Here is a 21236-nt window from a genome sequence, read left to right as displayed (position 1 = left end):
GAACAATATATATATGCTGTGGATTGCAACCGGCGACAGGCGAGGGACGGTTTCGGCACTAATGACAGAGGCAGAGTGAGTTTTACCGGGACTGGTTAGAGATGCTTCACATACATGTGTAATCAATTATTGGAACATTTTGGCATCAAAGCAGAGGATTTTCAAATTATTCGCTCTCCAATGACAGGCCTACAGAGTATGCTGCCTTTCTATTGGTCAAGAAAACACCAAATAAAAGTAATGAATAATCTCAACAGTGCCTGAGTGTCAGAAGTTTCTTACCGCACTGAGGAAAGCGAAAACGCTGAAACGCGTCTGCGAATGATACTGACACGTCCCGGGAGTGCACATGGTGAGCTGTACTTGTTGTGGAGCAACACGGGTTCCATCCCCTTGTTTATGTACACCCGCCGCGAGTTCAGCAAGCAGGCATTTGGTGGAGTTTTGGAGCGGATATAGATATATATATATATATATATATATATATATATATATATATATATATATTCTCACACAAAGTTCACCACACTGGAAGAAGCCACAAGGTGACTGTAAAATGTTCCGTTTATTTTCAGGGTACCTGCATTCCATGTAAATCACGAATGAACAAACTTCAGAGTTCAAACTGCCAGACCGGTTTCGGGAGTGCTTCTCCCTTTCTCAATGGCATACTGTGGGTGGAAAAACGAAATTCACGTGCACCAATGCATTTAAAAGATCCTGCCTCAGTGGGCGTGGCTGTATGCACAGCCTGCTGGTTTCTGTAGTGTTCCGTGATTTTCCTCAAGTGAGTTCGTTTTTCAGCCACAGTCAATAATATTGGTTATAAAACAAACCCATGTGGGTTAGATGTTCATCCCTTCTTAACACACGAATGTCTCATTCAGATGCCGCTCGGAAATCACCTCCCTTTCACGGAGACACCTACTCGGTGCCCCCAGGGTCCGCTGCTGCAGTGAGCTTCTTCCGCGGCCTGGTGTAGCCGCTCCAAATTCTCACACAAAGTTCACCACACTGGAAGAAGCCACAAGGTGACTGTAAAATGTTCCGTTTATTTTCAGGGTACCTGCATTCCATGTAAATCACGAATGGACAAACTTCAGAGTTCAAACTGCCAGACCGGTTTCGGGAGTGCTTCTCCCTTTCTCAATGGCATACTGTGGGTGGTATATATATATATATATATTTACTGGATTCCTCTCGTCTCCTTGTTTTTGCCAGAAGTCACGGCACCACAGCAGTAAGTTAAGTTAAATTATTTTATTTCATTAAAACACCATGTGCAAAGTGCAAACAAAAGGACGGCCTACGCGTTTCGACTACAGTTAGTCTTCAACTGGATCTATATATAGATAGATAGATAGATATATATGCTTATATGGTGACTCCTAGATGACAGTATTTTCAGCATCCTTAAAGTGAGGTGATTTACTCCACCTTTTTAAAGATACCAGACAGAGTTTCTCTTTTTTGCCTTTCTGCCCAGCTGCTCCCCTGTTTTTCCTGCCTTTGTGACTATTTTCACAGGGGCCCTCTTTTGTTGGGTCTTGGTTGCCAAATGATGCCACATTCCTTAAATGATAGGACATTACCCACAATGCCACTGCACCCTAATACAGGCACGTGGGATTCTGAAGTTAATACAGTAGTGTGGAACTGAATGTGGCGGCTTTATGCACACACTGTCACAGCAGCTCCTGTGACATGAGAGGTTCAAAGGCTTTGCTGCATCTCTTCCGCAATCTATGGTTTTGCTGAATGAATACTGGTTATGGGGAGGAACGCAAGCACATCTACGGTGTCAGCCTCTGACCTAGACATTGCTCCACATATGTCCGCCATTTAAATAAAATGTTCAAATGCACGCCAGGGGCATCACTTACCTCTGTGTATCACTGATAATTTACTGTGCAAGTGCTCCAGTGCTTTGACAATCTGTGAAGAAGGAGATAAACAAGCAAAAGGGCCGGTTAAAAACTTATACAAATTGAAGGGGAATAAACATGACAATTAACTTTAGAGATAAAAAAACAAGCTACTTAGCTGTACACAGGGTTTCTACAGTATTGATATCTTTCATAGATTTGCATGCTTAAAATATTTCCTGTCGTCATGGTGGGATTCGCACGGTACAGGTAGATTTTTTCCTCTGGTAATGAATCTTTCATAGATTCACACGCTTGAATCAGACTTAAAAGCAGTGCCACGTAAAAAGGAAGTGGGTATGGCAAACCACTCCATAGTGAAAAGCTACCATGATAATACAAAGCCTACCAACCAAATAGAACTTACATGCCTTAATTCAAACATAAAGCTTTGAAAACATTATATAGCATAATATATAGGGTGAAAATAAGGTTTCTGTACCTTACTGAAAGAGGTGACGTAACGCCGCCTATCCAACTGCAGCATCCGCTTTTCATGAAGAATCCAGACAATAGTGTTTTGTGAAGGTGTGGACAGTAGTCCACGTCGGTGCCCTGCAAATGTCAGGTAAAGAAACTCCGACAAACAGGGTTGTAGTTGCAACTACTTTTCTCGTAGAGTGCACTTTGCAGTCAATGGCTTTCTTGCTTTGTTGTGGCAAAAGGAAATGGCTGTAGAAACCCAACAAGCTATACTGCTCCGTGATAAAGTGTGACCTTTTCTAGGCGGAGCGAATGAAATCAGAAGCTGGTCTGATTTTCTATAAGCCCTTGTTCTGACTATATGGAATTTTAAACACTGTTTGATATCCAGAGAATGTAGAGCTCTTTCAGCTGTGGACAAAGGATTGTTAAAGAATGCTGTCAACACAACTTGCTCATTCAGGTTAAATGAATGTGTCCCTTTCTAAATGAACTTAGGATTAGTTCCCAACATGACTCTGTCATCCTTGAATTGTAAGTACGGTTCATCAATTGTAAAGTCTTGAATCTCACTTATCCTCCTAGCAGAGAGTGCCAACATAAGTGCCACCTTCCGCAAAACATGGTTCAAACAGACTTCTCATGAGGTGACACTCAACTGTATTTAGCTGCTATGTCACTGAAGGTTTTTTTAAAGGAAGATAAACTCTAAACAAGACTTTCACTAACTACTTTATTAGTCTGTTGGAACATAACAAGGCTTCCTCGTTCTCCGAAATCTGGAAATAGTTACCAGATGAACATTTATGGAGGAATGAGCTAGACCTTACTTTGCCAGGTGGAGTAAGTAAGATAGTATCTGCACTAGAGAGGATGTAACGGGATGCAAATTGTTACTGACACACCAAAAACAAAATCTACTCCATTTTCCCTCATAAAATGTTCTTGTGGCATCCTCACGAGAAGGCTGAGGAATTGTCTTGCCAACCTCTGGCATGTTCAGTGATCCAAATTCACTGTCGTGAGGAGCCAAGCTGAACGAGTGTATTTGTGGTCTGACCTTTGTTTATGGACAGAGCGATCTCAATAGGCTTGACCTGAATGAGCGGACACTCTGAAAGGAGAAGACTCTGTGAACCAGTATTGCCAATGTCATGCTGGTGCAATCAGAATGAGGAGACATAGCTCTTGCTTCATTTTTCAAAGAACTTTTGGAATCAGGGGTAAAGGAGGGAAGGCGTTGGCGACCATTGCTGTCCAGGTTATTAGAAATGCCTTTCCCCAAGACATTTTTTCTGAGGGAACTTGCTTGCAAACATTTTGCATTTCTTGTTTTGAAGAGTTTTCACTGTTTGAAAATCTGCAGTAACAGATGCTGGTTCATTTCCCATTCATAACATTGTTTCGACGTTCTGCTCAGAGAATCTGCCAATTAGTTGACCACTCAAGGAACGTACTCCACTTGTATTGAAATGTTGTGGGTAAGTAACCATTTCCATATTTGCTGTGCTTGAGAGGATTTATCAAACTTTTATTGAGCATACAAGATTCATACAGCATATGCATGTCTGTTCGACAAATATCAGCAGAGTAACGCCCAGTGAACTCCCACATAACAAAGCCAAAGGTCACAATAATTAGCGTATGAATACAAGCACCATACATAAAGCATAGTTAAATTGACTGTCGCAGAGCACATGAACCCCCCACTTCCAACATCCCAGGGTGGAACAGTAACGTCCGGGCATCTCAAGGAGTACTGAAATCAGAGGCCGTAGTTGCAGTGCTCATTCAGAGTCTAAGGGCCAGATGTAGGAAAATCGTATTTACCGATTCATAAATACCGAATTTTACCGATTCGGTATTTATGAATCGGTAAATATGAAGGAGGGTGATTTAGGTAGATTCGGTAATTGAATTACCGAATCTGTAAAAATCGGTATTTACCGAATCGGTAAATACCGATTCGGTATTGCCAATTGATTCCTATGGGCCTTGAAGCCCATAGGAATCAATGGGCAATACCGAATCGGTATTTACCGAATCGGTAAATACCATTTCAGCAAGGGTGCAGGGGGTGTCACTTTGACACACTCTAGCACCCCGAATACAGGCATGTGTGCCATGTGGCACACAGACATGCCCTAAGGGCATGTCTGTCTGTCACATGGCATAGGTGTGCATGCACACATGTGCATGCACACCTGGATTCGGTATTTTACCAATTCGGTAAATTTACCAATTCGGTAAATTTACCGAATCGGTAAAATTGGCCCCCTACATGCCAATTCTTAAATACCGGTCGGTAACGGCCGAAATCGGCCGTTACCGACCGGTATTTTGGCTCTAAATCAGTACAAGTCATTAAATAATCCAGCAGAGGGCCCCATACATCTTTGGGCCGTGAGGAGAGTGTTAGTTCTTCTGCATAGGTCTCCAACTGGTCCCTACAGTACACCATGTCCTTTAACCAGCTGTCCGACTATCCCATGTAAACAAAGTGCGTCTTTTTGCCAGTAGCAAGGCCAACTGTACAAATTTCCCCACCGTACCTCGAAGCTGGGGATCATGACCCAGCAAACACAGCGACGGCGTATTGTGGAAGTTTAATCCTGTCATGTCAGTGATAAGACCTAGAACCTTTTCCCAGTAATTAAACACCTGCTTGCACTGCCACGCTAGGTGTATAAAACCAGCCCCCGGGCACACATCGTTAACACTCATCAGTCTCCCTGAGGCGGATCCTCCATAGTCTGTGAGGGGTGTAGTATGTTTGAAGGAGGAATTTAAGGTGAATGATGCGGAGGTTGCTGTTGGACGTTAAGCACCCCTTAATTGCGCATTAGTCGGCTCGCTTGAATCCTGATGGAGCAGTGAGCAAGGGACTCATGTTTGAGTATACCCTGCCACACCTATAGTGTCCAAAAACGATTCAGAAAAGGGGGTGGTGATGAACAGAGTGTCTGAATTAAGCAGACCACTCTTACCCAGTCCAAAGATCAGGGCTTGATCCATCACCGTTATTTAGCTCACTGCCCCATCCCAGCTCAGAACCTGGCTATATGCAAATTAGTCTGTCCCTGGCCATCATGGGAACAGGGCATCATGGGTGCGGTGTCGGCGCATCTAGCCGTGGGAGGCCTCAGTGTGCCCCGTTTTGTTCCCTTGGCGCAATTCAAGGTCAGGCGGGGCTGGTTCTTATCCAGTTTCCCCATGGCGCAGTATGACTGGCGCAGTCCCTGTATCACTGAATTTCGCTTCTCGCGCTTTGGTTCGCCTCGGAAGCGCGTATGTCCCCTGTGTGTTCTGCGGTCGGCTGGGGGCCAGGAAGACCACCTCCAGTCAGGCTCTGCAGCTGTGCCCCCCGATGTCACTGTCAGTGGGTCTCGTGGGCGCCGATCAACACGCCGTGTATCTGCACGCAAAATGGCGCCGAGCTCCCAGGCACTGAGGGAATGCGGCTTGGGCCTTGCGCACCCGGGTGGCGCTGTCCGTGCAGCGGGCCTCAGGCAGGGAGTGGGCAGTGAGCAGGGGAGGGCCGTCACGGCCCGCGCAGGCTGGGGTTATTTCTTGCACTGCACCCACGCCCAATCACTCACCAGCGGGTCTTCGGCGCCAAACCAGGTGCCCTGCGGCTTTCCTCTGGCCGTCTGAGGTGTCAATCAGTTCTGCCTCCGCATCAGCAAACTCTGTAGGGGCCAGCACCTGCATCCAAGGGGCACCGCCTCAGCGTGCCGGTCACGGGCAGGCACAGATGTCGTCCAGACAATTGGCCCCCAATGGTGAAGCGCGGGGTCCGGAGGAGACAGGGGGAGGGGTAGTGAGTGGCGCAGCTATGCCTTGCTGCCCGGCGCTCCGCCGCAACGCGGCCTGTACACCACCTCAGCGCCGGGCACTTGCGTGATCGCAATCCCCTGAGCTGTGTTCTCGACTGCCGCGCTTCCCACCCTCTACTCGCGGAAGTCCGTCAGGGCAATGCCCGTGCCACGGGCTCAAGCACTCTCCGTCCGGTACGGTCCGCGGGAGCCCAGCAGCAGTTTTCAAGCTCCGGTCGGGCACCAGTGGCTCCTGTATGGCAAAGAGGGCTAAGCGCGGGTCGCCATTAACGATAGTCCCCAGACGGCCACGTGGTGTCCAAAAGTCTGCACTCCCAGGGCACAGCAGCCCGCAAGTGGTGTCGCCAGATAGCGCTTACACAGGGCAGTTCCTTCCCGGGGGTGATTTAGCGCGAACACAGGGCTGGGGCAGGATAATTGAAGGATGTCAGACGATGGCTGGCAGAGCTGCACTACAGTGCGGCCATCTTGCCGAGCTCCAAGCTATGCCCCCTCGATTTCGTTCTTGGCGGGATAGAACATGGTCATGGTATTGTCTGTCCTCACCAAGACAGATACATTTCGAATCCTTTGAAGGTAGGATTGGAGGCCTAGGAAAACAGCCTTCGACTTTAGAAGACTGATGTACCTTTTTGTCTCTAGAGAGGACCATTTCCCCAGAATTTCCAGATCCTAAAGATGAGTGTCCTGAACTTCCAAGGAAGCGTCCGTTGTCATTATGAAATAGGGCTATATTGTTATGAACGACAGGCCCAGAGATATATTCTCCTATTTCTCCATCGACATTGCTAGCTTAATGGCTGGGGTAATATTGACCATGACTTCGAACATACCCTGGATTTGTACCCATTATGGGTCCAATTGTTCTTGCAACAGCCTTACGTGCAGATGACAATTTGGAATTAATGGAATGCAAGAACACATTATTCCAAACACTGACCTGAACGTCGGAAAGAAGTGGACTTTTTTCTTTATGGGGAAGCCGTTATTTCCATGATGTGTTGAATTCTTACCATAGTTGGATAGGCTTTGGAGACTTTTGTATCCAGAATTGATGCAAGGAAAACCGAAGATCTGGATGGTGTTAGGGATGGCTTTCCTCTGTTTAACTTTAAACCTAAATATTTGAATAGCCGAAGATAGACCAAGGTAGATTTTCTTGCCAAGTGGAATATGAGCTCTTTGATAAGCCAGTCATCCAGGTATGGAAACACCTAGTGAACATTTCTTCTCAAGAATGCTGCCACAGGAGCCATGCATTTTGTGAAAACTCTGGAAGAAGATCACAGCCCAAATGGGAGTACTTTGAATCGGTAATGCACCCTGCCACCTTGAACCTCAGATACCACCAATGAATTGCATGTATGGGGATGTGAAACGCATGTGTCTAGGAGGTTGAGAGACACCATGTAATCTCCTGTATTTATCAGCAGTAAAATCTCTTGCAATGAGAGCATTCTGAAAGGTTTTTTTATTTTTATTTATTCGTTCAACAGCCTCAGCCATAACTTGTCTCCACTTTCCAGACTTCATTTTGATTAGGACGAAATTGAAATAGAAGCCCTGGTTGAGATGCATGAGCGGAACTTCCTCTATTGTGCCCTTGGAGATAAGGGACTGTACTTCCTTCTTTAACAGAGTAAGATGATGACAAGCCCTTTTGCAAGGAGAATGGCTGGGAGGCTGTTCAACAAATTCCACGGTGTGACCATGTGCATTACGTCTAACACCCACTTATCTTAAGAGATGCTCTTAAGACGATGGTAGAATTTGGAGAGGTGGTTTCTCGTGTATTTTGGATGAGGATCGGAGGTGACTAGTGCCTGGAAATTGTCACTGATGTCTAGAGGCATCTTAGGCTGTTTCCCTTGCAGAAGAACACTTATGAGCCAGCTGCCGTGAATTTTTGCCTGCACCTCCAGGCAAAAGGACGTCGTCCTTGTTAACCATCCTTGCCTGCATAGCTCAGCTGCATCTGCCCTTTGTCTGAAAGCAGGCGTAGATAAATCCATATCGTTGTCAATGATTTCAGAGAATGCTCATTCACCTGTGTGTTATTTCTCTACCTTCCTTCTAATCTTCTGGTAAAAAGTCTATGAAAGCTGATATGTCCAAAAACATGTGTCAATTATATCTTCTTTAAATGGCTAGCGTATTAAAAGCCCTAATAAATGTGGCTGGCATAGCTGAAAAACCTTTGCAGATGTCATCCAGCCATCTTCCTTCCATGTCTGGTTGTACTGAACAAGGGGCGGAAGGGTTCCTGCACAGCCTTTAGGCTGCCTGCATAAACATCGAATCAGGACGAGGATGACCTAACAGACAGGTAGGTGAATTTTAAAGTGCTTTATACTTCTTATCCAGTCAAGGAACGACCGCTGTAATAGCAGCCGGAGTTTTCATGAGCTTCAGGCCTTCCTCCCAAATGTAATTCACAATGGGAATGGATTGAAATGATTTACTTGTCGAATCTTTGAAAATCGTAAAGGAAGCATTCTTCTTGTATTACTGGCAGGAGTAAGTCACAACCCTTGGAAGCCCATTCCAAGAGTTCATGAAAACCTCTTATGTCCTCTGGAGGAGCTAGCCAGTGACGGTGAAGCAGACGAAGGTGCGATATAGTCATCCCACTCCTGATCAGAGCCCGCTAGATCCTGAGGAAGTTCCCCTTCCTCTAGCTGTCCTTCCACATGATTTTCCATGAAGTCATCCCGGATAGTGATCCATGGTAAAATACACCTTTCTTGCTGAGATTGCAGGTCTAAAGGGGTTTTAAGAACAGGACACTGTACCTGGTGTACCAGAACACCTCTGAGAATGTGGCACTGGAGCATTTGCTTCTGGAAATCACTTATAATAGTCATTCAGCATTTGGTGTTAGGTCTGTTACCAAGCAAAGAGGTACTGAAATTGTGGAATGACGCGAGTCATTGCGTTCTCCATACGGCTCATCATAACGGTAGTGTTTCTGGAAAGAGTTGTAGCATTGAGGTGCTGGCTGTTGTCTGTCTTGATAACAGAAACCTCCTTCCAAATATGAGAATGTGTCTTTACTAGGTTCGTCGTCATCGGTGTCTTGACATTTTACATTAAGTTGTGCGAGACTGTAAGCTGGTCCAAATGGTCCTTCATCCCACAAGGGTGTTGGGTCACTGTAACCCTTTCCACTGAGATAAAAACAGTCTCCTTCTGAGTCGTCGACGGGCTCATCAACGATGGTGCGACATCGAACAAGGGGTCTGTTTCCTACGAAATAGCTTCAGAAGGGATGTTGGTCTCGTTGCTGGAGACTAAAAAATTCCCCTTGACGAGGTTGCCGACATAGTGGTTGTCATCCGTTTCTTTGATGAAGAAAGTCATCGATTTTGTCGTCGTCGGTGTGAGAAGTTGGCCTGGTATATGATGTCCACAGTTCTGTGGGCACCCTGTATCAGTCCAAACAATCCCTTATGGTGGTGGTTGTAAGTCAACCTTATAGACAAGCTATCCTAGGGGTAGCATGGACTAAGCAGCCTTAAAGGCTTAACTCCCAAGGACATGTGAAGCCAGCTGTTTTACCATATACAATCCTGTAATATCAAATGAAAGGACACCACACAAGTTATATATTATCAAAATATATGTATTTATTCTTAGAATAATCCCCCCTACTCTTTATGAGCAATGAAGCACAAGCGTTTAAATAAAAGCACAGTTAAACATATACAAGTTGCACGTTTTTGGATGAGGCCGGTGGCCACTCAAACCATATATCAAAAAAGTGGTATAAGAATCACTAATCGATTAGGGGTAAGGACTAGGGCCTTGGGAATCGCTTGGGTTACAGTGGACTAACAGCAGTTAGGACGGGAGTAGCCCGCGGGATTCGGGAGCAGTGCGGGAAGCACTGCTTTCACCAATGTAAAGTCAATGGTGCGTAAAAGTTACAATGTTATTGCAAAAGGAGTCTTCCGACTGGACTAGGACTACCAAACTTTAGAGTTAGGCACTAGAGGTGTGTACCAGTGTAAGAACACCGGCGCTAGTAAGTTACCTCACCCACAGGAAGCGGGTGCATAGGTGCCAAAGTGTGTCGGGTTTCGTCACGCAGTTCGATGGTGCCTGAAGATGAAGATGCAGATGCAGCAGGCGTCCAGAAGAGAAGTGTCCGGTGCGATCCAAGGGTGGATCGAAGTTGAAGGGTACCTGAAAGCAGAGGGGACAGAGTCTGGGTCACTAGCCAGTGACCAGGAAGGAACCAGGCAATGTCGGGCGCAGTCAGGTCGTTGTCGGGTGCCTTGTCTCCGCTGCCACGTGGACTCTGGGGCACCGAGGATGTCCTGGAGTGAATCACGAGCTGTCCCACGAAGGCTCTCGCTGTTGGCGGTGTCGGCTTCACGATCGGAGTCAACAAGCCTTGGCAAAGGCAACCCACGCAGGATTCGAAGAAGGCTTAACACTCGGACCAGCAAGGTCTGAGCGGGTGCTCCTTTTCAGGGGAGCGAATGCCAATCTGGAGCAACCAGATCAGCTGTTCAAAGTTAAAGGTTTGTCGGTTCAGGAGTCGCTAGCCAACGGGCAAGCGACCGGACCAACGCGTCGAGCAGGAAAATGCAGAAGGGCCCCACGCAGCACTCGTCGAGTGTAGAGGGGTGAGCTTCGGTGCAAAAGCTGCTCGGGGCTGGAGCTTCTCACGCTCCAATGCACAGCTTCGAGGGAGCCTCGAATGCTGCACGGTCAGCTCTTCGTAGTTACTTCAAGATGGCCGCTCCCACGCTTCAGGTCGCCTCCACGAGTCCCAGCTCTGCATGGACTGTGGATCGGACTGTTGGAAGTCGGGATAGATGGCTCTTGTCGATCTCTGTCGCTCGAGTTCCGGCGGGAACTGCAATAAAGCAAACGTCGAGGTGCTGGATGGTGCCTGTTTGCACAGGGTGGTCACTCCTTGACCACAAGGGAGATTCTTCAGTCTTCCACGTCGAGTGGGATGTCGAAGGGTCCAGAGTTTCGTTTCATAAATTTCAGTCAGGATAATCTGATGTGCATTGGCACTGCTCCCACCTATATTCCAAATCTGGGGGCTGGATTACCTGCTAGGTCCCTCCTATGGGTGGGACCCAGGAAGGGGGCGGTTACACCCCTTTCCTTTGTCCAGTTTGCCGCCAGGACTGGGGCTGGATGGCCCCAGAACCGGTTTGACTGGAATCTGCCCAGGGACACCTTGTGTGCCCCAGGCAGTGTCTAGTTTCATTCAACCCTCCCTGCTACAATCCACTATCTCCTGTCTGGGGTGGTGTGACACCTCCCTGTGACAGGAGATCCTTTGATCAAGCCTCCTCTGTCGAGTATCGGTCAGCAGCAGGAGGCCAGACTCATGTCTGTGGCAGCAGCATCCATTTTGTGATGCTGGGGCTCTGGTTAGGATTAACCGCATTTGCAATAAGTAACATGTCTTCTCCCTCTAGAAGGGTGGAATGCTACCCCCGTTGCCAGAACTGGCGAGGGGGTAGTATTCCAAAGTGTATGATACCAAACACGACATGTTTTGATAAAGCCAAACCAAAGTTAGCATTAACCGCGAGGATTATAATGCACTTAAGAGTATATGGTATGGCAGTATCACTGGAACAGCTATAGGGAAATGGTCCCGCAAGCTGCAGACAGGCTCAGCTCATGCCAGAGCACTATCTCACATAAAACCAAGCACTCTGCCTCCAGGATTGTTAAGGCCTGCTATAGGAGTGGCTGATAGGTATATATGTGTCCAGATATAGGTTTAGACATAGGTATACTATATCTAAGCAAGGGGTGATTACACCACCTTGCCCCCAGCTGAGGGATCAGCCAGTTGTGTCGATTTAAGTACCAGCCAGGGGTGGCAAAAGATATGCTGCAGCCCCTGGTAGGCCTTGGATGCACCTATGCCCTTGGCACCTATAGTGCACTGTATAGGGACTGACAAGGTGTCCGGTACCAATTTGGTTAGGTACCTATAGTACATGTCTGTGAATTTAGAGAGAGAACAGCAGGCTGTGGGTCTGATTAGCAGGCCCACAGCCACATTAAGTCGAAAACCAGTGAAGCAAAAAGCAAAAATTGGGGTGACCATAGGATAGCAGACCCTACTCTCTTACAGTCAGGGTTACCGATATCCCAGTTAACTGGCAAGATAGGTGATTTTTGCCATTGACGATGCTTCCGTTGACACCGCGGCCGTCGAGGAAATGATTGTAGAAGATCGATTCGTTGACAAGCAGATTTTCTACAACGAGGGTTCCGTTACAGGAGTGGCAGGCACTGAGGACGATGAAGACTTTCTGAGACTAGAAGATAAACTAAATTCTTCTTTATTGACAGATTTTACAGACTCTGTCCTTGTGAGATTTTGACTTTTTAGGAACTTTGTCATGCGAGGTTCAGCCCTCATTTTTCCTTTTTACTCCTGCTGGGAAATGTACCTCATCTTCAGATCCGTACTCAAAATGAGTCTTCTTTTGGAGCCGAAGGAGTAGTCTGGCCTCACAGTCTTTCAAAGTCTTAGCAGAAAAAGTTCCGCAATGATTACAAGCATTGGATTTGTGATAAGGATGTAAGCAATAAAGGCATTCCTTATGGGGATCTTCAGAAAATAGCCTTGGCTTTCCACAGGACATATAGTGCCTAAAAAGCCGCTTTTTAGATCCCTCTGATATGATGTTTTAGTGAAACAATTCCACGATTGTTCCTCAGAGTTGTTTGAAGGGTCAATTGCCTCACTTCTGAGGAAAGGCAAGAGATCAAAAAGTGAATGAAGCGCAGGTACTGAGCAGAGCTCAGGGAGACTCCCTGACACACGACATGCAGTAGAAATTTGAGGTGTGGTGGCTCTGCAGAGGAAGATTCCTTTGGAGTCTGCGTTCTAATTGGTTACAGTTGGCTTCTAATATAACAATGCAAATTGGTTACCAATGTCACTTGGCTTCTCTGTGGTTTGCAATGCTTAAGCATAGCACTGCTTATTATTATCATTACCATGGACTCCCACCATGACGACAGGAAAGTTTCAGGCATGTGAATCTATCAAAGATTCAATACTGGAGAATCTCGTGTTCATTGAAAATGTGGAGCAAGTACATTCTTTGGAGTACGTATAAAAACCACTTTGTGAGGCACTTTCTTATTCTGATTTTAAAATCACAAACACTAGATATTTTTTCACCCCAGCATAACCTGTAAACAAGTCTCATTTAGAGATGGTAGAGTTCACTGAATTGTACTCTGCGGAATACCGCTGAGTTACTTAAAAACTGTGATATTCTGCGGAGTATTGCCGACCGTAACCCTCAAGAGCTGAGCCTGCAAAGCATTGGCAAAGTGGAAACAATGGTTTTACCAATGCTTTCACCCCATCAAGTCTTTACAAGATTAGAAACTGTTTTCACCTTTCTCTCCCCCATTTTTCTGAGTGCTTTACCCTGGCTGATTTTGCCCTGTTTTTTTGTTTTTTTTTTACTGTTTTCTCCTTCCTCTCCCCTCATTTTTGACAGCTTTTGCACCGATCTTTACCTCCCTCTCCCCCTGTTTTTTTCTTCCTTTCCCCGTTTTTCTATAACAGAGCCCAACGAAAATGCCTTAGGCAGCAAACTATAGCATGCAGCTACCACTGCTGCCAGGAGGTTCGGGTGCAGTAGGTTGGTAGGGGCCAAAAACCGCCTATGAGCCAGAGTGTGCAGTGAAACGTGGACCTATGCTGCAGTGCTGCACATGACACATACAAAGAGTGTCCTATGCACACGATTATCTAAATTGGTTCTCAAGTGAGAACCCAAAATTGGTAAGCGTTTAATATACGATTTCAGAGTCTATCTTCATAGAGTAAGTATATTTAATGGTACAGTGTTGTTCAGAACATACAAGAGAAAATAGCCGACACGTGTTTCGTCACACCATGTTGGGGCTGTGACTCTTCAGGGCTGACTATGTGAATGAGGCATCTATCAAAGTAAGCGGCGCGCCGGAAATGAAGGGGTTCAGGGTCTGGCGGCGTATAGGTAAAAATCAGCTCGGCGAGCCTTTCGTAGGAAAAAATGCACGTCTCAGGACGGGTCTGTCCTGATCGGCAAGCTGTCAGATTGAAGTATCTTGCACTGGTGTGTGCATGCGATAGATCCCGTCATCCGGGCTGTGGGTGTCGGCTATTTTCTCTTGTATGTACTGATCAACACTGAACCATTAAATTTACTTACTCTATGAAGATGGACTCTGAAATCGTATATTAAACGCTTACCAATTTTGGGTTCTCACTTGAGAACCAATTTAGATAATCGTGTGCACAGGACACTCTTTGCATTTGTTTGGTAGGAGATACGTCTCTCTATCTTAGCAGGGGCTGGTTTCTGCTGGGTTTGTTCCCCTGACCTGTTTGCACCAGACCTACTCTATCTACGAACACCTACTTTTAGGTACCCGCTGAGCGCCATATTTTCCTGACATTTATCCAAAACCATTCTCTCCCTCTGCACATGACACATACCCTGCTTCTCTAAACTCTCTCCATCTTTTTCGGTTTCTTTAGAGCCTGTGTAACTGCAGTGCACACTTGCTGGGGCAGGTCGGACCATGATTGGTCCAACGCACGTCATCACAGTTAGGCGAACTGGGCAGGCAGTTATCATAGGGTCTAGTAACGGGCAGCGCTGGCATCATTGTAAAGTAACACTAGAGTCGACTAGTGCAGAATTAACACTATAGTCGACCAGATGATGGCCGTAGTGTTACTGCACTGTCTCTCCACCACTGCCCCCACAATGCGGACGCCCATGGATACTGCATTTTAAAATGCTCCTAATTTGAATCATCGGTACCATTGTAAATGCAAGGATGGTTGAACCAGCATTGAAAACCGTTATAACAATATCTTCCCCCAGCAGTGCCTGGATTCAGAAGTGACTTTTTAGAGGAGTAAAGTAAGACTTGGTAACTCACCTGAGCGCCCCCTCTCGTAGGCTCCTGCTCCGGTGCTACCTTGCTTTCCCCGAAGATGTGCTTATCTGCAGCCTTATCCACCAGGCAGACTGACGTGATGTCAGCTGGGACTTTTGAAAAACACCAGGGCAGACCAGGAGGCTCTTATGCTCCTGAGGGCATTGGCTTGCCCCTAAACGCCCCGCATGTCAGTCAGAGCAGTGCTCCACAACACTGCAACTCCCCTCAGTGTGTGGCAGCTGGATGCAGGGCTGTCTCCTGCAGCCCTCTCGCAGTCCAGAAAATGCAGGTTATTGAAAGGAAATGCAGGGCTGTGCTCACGTGATGCTTCCTCTCTCCCCTCAAACCTCCAAAGTCCATGTCCCAGGGGGTAAAAAGAGATAAAAGACTAAGGGCCAGATGTAGGTAATCTCGATTTACCTACTCTTAAATACCGAATCATACCGATTCGGTATTTAAGAGTAGGTAAATGGGATGTAGGTAATTTCTCTTTTTAAATTACCGAATCGGTAAGATTCGGTAATTACCGAATCGGTATTTACCGATTCGGTAATTGCCATTCATTCCTATGGGCCTGGAGGCCCATAGGAATGAATGCCAAATACCGAATCGGTAAATACCGATTCAGTAATTGGGAGAAACATTGAAGGGTGGCAGGGTGTCACTTTGACACCCTGTTGCACCCCTCAATCGTGTATGGGTGCACATGTTGCAGACATACATGCCCTAAGGGCATGTATGTTTGCAACATGGCAGCGTTTGAAAAGCAAAAAAAATGCTTTTTCAAGGCTTTTCATGATTTACCACCAACTTCTAGTTGGTGGTAAATTACGAATTCTTAAAGCCCTGTAGCACCGATTACAGTGCTACCTACATCTCATAATACAGATTCGGTAATTTTACAGAATCGGTAATTTTACCGAATCTGTAAAATTACAGATTCTGTAAAATTACCGAATCTGTATTTTAGGTGGCCCTACATCTCAGTATCCAAATACCGGTCGGTAACGGCCGAAAATCGGTATTTTCGGCCGTTACCGACCGGTATTTGGATACCTACATCTGGTCCTAAATGCTTATGGATTCCAGCGATGCTTCTCTGTTGCCACTCTGTCACAGAACCATTAAAGTTAAAAGTGGCCGTCAGAGGCTAGCTTTTGTTAATGACAGGTGCAATCTTTTTACTTTACTGCCTCCCACTTCGCCCTGCATTGCTTTGGTCACCACACTACACTTGGCTGCGTCTACCCTCCGATGGCCTCAAGGAGCACACAAGCAATCCAGACTGTCCTGGTGCTTTTCGGATGACCCCGCTGACACGATTGCACCCGGGGAAAAGGCTGCACTAGCAACGCTAGAATGGTCCCTATAGGTCGTGGCGGAGTGAGCTGTAGCTTTGTAAACCCAATAATGGCCAGGCTAACCTAACCATGGTAACGTGAAAAAGGGCAGTTGCCCCACCCTGCCCGCAATCAAACTGATTACCGGGATGCATGCCAGGGGAAAAGGCGCAGATTACTCGAAAACCAGGCTCGGTCACTTATTAGTGCTATCTTAATATGCGTTATAGAGCAGTACCAGCGCTGTATACAGGACTAATATCATTGAACGGCAGTTTAGTTGCATGAGAATCTGCAGAATGTGAACCCCACAGTTGCTCTGGTTAAAAACCTGGAAGAATCCAGGGGCTGCTCTCTGCAGAACAATACTGACAGATTACATGAAGCTGGATAATACTTCGACATACCCTGGCTTAGGTATGTTAAAACGTGTTTTGCTAAAATGGGTGTCCCAGAGTATTATTCAAACTGTATATGCTAAAAAATGTTTCACCGGTCATTATAAAGTCAGTTTTATCAAAGTTATGTCTGGGCTGGCCCTATATGCAGTATGACTGGTCAGTCAGAGGGAGCCTGCCCTGTACTTGCAAATTGACTTAAAGGAAAGAGGGTCATTTTTGATGACGAGGTTGTGTTTAAAACTGTACATTTTTAGCAGCTTTTCCTATCCAAGGCACGTAGTTTGCCTCACTCCCTGTTTGTCCGTGTGAAAATTGTTCACCTCTTAGCACTCTGCACTTTATTCTCTTTTGTAGACTTTACACCACTGGAGTCAAGCTATCCTGGCTGAAGACGGCTGATAGCAAGAAACCGGTCCTAGGATGCTTGATTCCGGTCCAGGAAAGACATGGCTTAGAGTTCGGGCTGGACTGTTCCCATGAGGCACAGGGTCAAGGCGGATTTGCATATTGCCATGTCTGAACTGGGGTGGTGTGGAGTGCAAAAAAACGATGGATTTAGGCCCAGATCTCTGTACTGGGGTGAATGTATGACATTGTTCTGCATTCTGTCCATCAACTGTTGTTTTGCATTTGTCACCCCGAGTGGGATGGGTATGCTCAGACGTGAGTCCCATGCTCTCCACATCACTGGAGTCAAGCTATGCGGGAGTGTGTCAGTGGCTACAGTGAAGAGTGCCCAAGGGCGCTCCTCGACAAAGGGCTTAATTAGCCCGAAATGCATCGGAGCATCGTTTTTGTTCTTACAACGATGAAAATTTCATGGAAGGATGTTGATACTATGAATTAAGCTGTATGAAGTACAACAAATTAATTCACTGAATGATGTTTTGAAAATTAAAAAACACTTTTCATTTGAACTTATCGGAGTCAGTTGTATGTCTACAACGAACCACTACAAGTGTGCACAAATGTAGGGATGCGTTTACACGCGCTGTAACGCACTCGACCCAGCAATAGTTATTCGACGTACTTGGACAGTCACGTTACCTACTGGAGCACCTTGAAACTCATGAACTCCCATTTAGAACCATTAGACTTCTCAACGAAATTCACGCTGTGCGCCGTGCCGTAACCTATTCTATTTAAATGAAGACATGGGCACAGAATTTCACATGAACCACAATAATTTGTTTGAAGGCCAGGTAGAAACTGATGGTGTCTTGAAAGTGCACACCAACGAAAGGATCTGGGGGAGCATACAGCCAATGTCAAGCAACATCACATTATATGTTCTAGCAATATGAAAAACGGAAAAGACAGGCTGACAGGAAAACGCGACTTTGAAAAGAATCTCGACCCTTAGGGTGGTTCTTGAGAGGACCCAGTTGCCATTTATAATCATATAAATTTGGTACTACTGAGAGTTAGGAGAGACCTGTTCAACAACAGAACAATCACTTTATATAGTGCTTGGTTAAATAAGTTTGCTCATTTTGTAGCACATAAAATAATAGACTTTCCTTTTATAACTGTATTGAATTAACTGACTTTGGAGAATCCATTTTTCAATCAATCCATCAATCAATCAGGGTCTTGTAAAGTGCGACTACTTTTCCACCCATTAATGCTTAAAATGAGAGAAATCCAGGTCTAAGAATAACACTTAGGCCCCAATTAAGATGTCGGTCGGTAAGCCTCATACGGCTCATCGGAGGCTTACCGACAGACGTCCTTGGTTTGAATTCAGACCGCCATATTACAACTACGGCGGTCAGAATTCAAACCGGCCAGTCAATCCGGCTGGCTTCCGACAGGCTCAAGGAGCCCGTTGGCCAGACATAGGTCGCACATAATCCCTTTAGGACGGCATTAATGCTGTTGTGATTATGATATAGGTTTCAAACAGGCTTTTCATGACGGGCTTTCCGGCATGGGAAGCCTGTTGGAAAGCAACTTAGGGGCCCCTAGCAGGGCCCCCCCCCCCATCCCTCAGCGGCTTCCGGTTGGGGGCCAGGTGGGCACCTATGGTACCTCCCCTTGAATCCCTGCATGAGGCGCCTGCCACTCTGTGCAGGGATTCACAGACACTTCCATTTCTCTATTGGAGCCTGTGCTGCAGCCGGTTTCCAACTGCAGAAGCTCCCATAGAGAAATGGGAGCTTGCGACAGCACCATGTGCAGTCACATCGTAATAAGGGGTGCAGAACCGCCGACCTATGGTCGGTCGGTTCTCACATAGAAATGTGTTGGGCGGAGGCAAGTCCACCGACTTCGTAATGGGACCCTTAATGTCCAGAGTTCCTTAGATATCTTCATCAAGTGAGTACCACAGCAAAGAGGTACAGTTTGCCAAGCAACTTTTTAACATCACTTTATAACAATTAAAAGCGCTTCAGGTGGAATCAGTGCATGCACAAGAGAGAGGACCATGTTAGATCAATCCTGTTCTAAATCTTGCAACCCTAGGAGGCATGCTTAGTAACCTTCCAACAAGTATCCACAAGGTGATGTCCTGGGTTCACCTGAGCCCACACCAGATGGCAGTCTGGATCCCAGTACAGGAGATGAACTTCGAAGTATTTTAGTCCAGACATGTCTTTCGGCTTCTTTTAAAGGGGTTAGATGCTTCGACTGCAGTTGCTCATTTCTTTCTTCATTTATGTTCATTTAGTTGCCTTTTGACTACAGGTGGAGTCGAGACTCTGTGCACAGTACAGAATGAGAAATCTTAGGAATTATTTCTGTACTCTGCCTTCCTGAAGTGTCCACTACAGAGTATCTCTCGATATGGCTAGTATAGAAAAATCAAGATCTGGAGGGAGGAACGAAGTGTGAACATCAAGGAGGACACTTCATTGAACAAGTAGGCCCAACCCACTGAATACAGGATGGTTCAGTGAAAAGGAATCATCTGTCACCAAGGCAGGATTTGTCTCAATATGTTTAGGAGGTTCAAACCTGTATATGTCCTTCATTAATAGAAAATATTTTACTTTTGGGGAGGCAATGAAAGGAAATGCTGTGAGCACAGCTAGCACTATTGAGAGTGTACAACCAAATGTGCACGTTTGCAAACTAACTAATTGAAGCTCCTTATAAGGATCCCTCATTATATGCAAATACATGCAGAAGCATTAACGCAAAATTGACAATTGTTCAATTTCAAATAACAACTTCACCATGAAATGAAAATAAAAACGTTTTTCTTGACCTTAGTAAAACAAATGTTATGCATGTAAATATCTTAAACATAAATAATAGAGAATAAGTATAAAATCATTTTGGGCACATAAAAACAAATTTGGGGCCCAATACTAAAAGTCACGAAGTGTACCCGCAGCAATATTGGTGCAATTTACAACTTTCAAAAATTCAGACCTAGTACCAAGCATAGTTCAACACTAGTATGTTCATTTGAGATTCTCCAGGGACAAGCTCAAGTGAGGCTAGTGTCCCTCAAGTATATTAAGAGGTTCTAGAGAGAATGCCAAGAAGCTGTGAACTAGAAAAGTGAGGGGGAAGTGAATTGAGACACCAAAGTCCTGTGACCAAGGTCCATTGGAGTTGGATTGGGATAAACCCCCTACAAGACTACATTATTTACGCTGGGCCTCCATGGCATTAACATGCTGCAATTTAAAATACAGATAGGGAAATGTGAAGCGGATGCATAAAACCCCTAAAAGCAAAAATCCTTAAAGAAATAAAAGGTGGACACCTTCACACCAGCTAACAGGCACTAGAGAAGAGAATTGTGGCACAGTTTCAAAGCGGCCTGGCGAACAGTAAATTGCACCAAGGGGTGACACATGCAAGCAATGTCATTATTCAGGGGCATAGCACACAAACTTGTGCACAAATCTTATAACTCTCAAAGCTCCAGAACATGCAATACTGAAGACCTAGCCGATGACCAGAGGATTTATGAGGCATAGGCAATGCTCAGGAGTTGCGAAATGTGTCATGATAACTTACCGCTACTGCAATCTTCCCGAGGATATCTTCGGGTATTGTTCGACCTTTTTCAATCACCTTCTTGTAGAACTTGTCGAGGGAGGTGTCCATCAACTCCATGCAGATCCAAACATCACCCTAGAGATATGTGGAGGAAAGTAATCAACCTGTGGCAGACAAGATACATTGCATTTCCAATCAAGATGCAGATTCCTTCTACTTGGAAAAGCCCGCACACACTTTGTAACACAAAACCACAATTTCAGCAAACACCCTCTTGTTTCCTAAAAAGAAAATATGCTTTGTTTTCTACTTAATACTTTCATTGTCTTAATCCAAGTTTGAAACTAAATTAAAAGAGGTACCTGTTCTGCTGTACATTTTTGGTTGGAAGCATACCCTTCTAAAAACAAA

The 21236-nt window shown here is 45.7% G+C and overlaps 1 protein-coding gene across 4 annotated transcripts in view; it reads right to left on the bottom strand.

Annotated features, from left to right (window-relative positions):
- MAP2K3 (mitogen-activated protein kinase kinase 3) overlaps positions 1-21236 on the bottom strand; it is a 470125-nt gene that overhangs the window by 90671 nt on the left and 358218 nt on the right. For all 4 annotated transcript variants that reach the window (XM_078665238.1, XM_078665237.1, XM_078665239.1 and 1 more), the window contains 2 exons: positions 20844-20960; positions 1884-1935 (listed from right to left, as the gene is read on the bottom strand). In XM_078665238.1, coding sequence (XP_078521364.1) covers positions 1884-1935; positions 20844-20960 — 169 coding nt within the window. The remainder of the gene's footprint in view (positions 1-1883; positions 1936-20843; positions 20961-21236) is intronic.

This window comes from Lissotriton helveticus, chromosome 10 (assembly GCF_964261635.1).
Source record: "Lissotriton helveticus chromosome 10, aLisHel1.1, whole genome shotgun sequence".
In the NCBI taxonomy this organism is placed as follows: Eukaryota; Metazoa; Chordata; class Amphibia; order Caudata; family Salamandridae; genus Lissotriton; species Lissotriton helveticus.
Note: the sequence above shows the minus strand (reverse complement) of the source record. Positions and strands in the feature narration are given on the sequence as shown.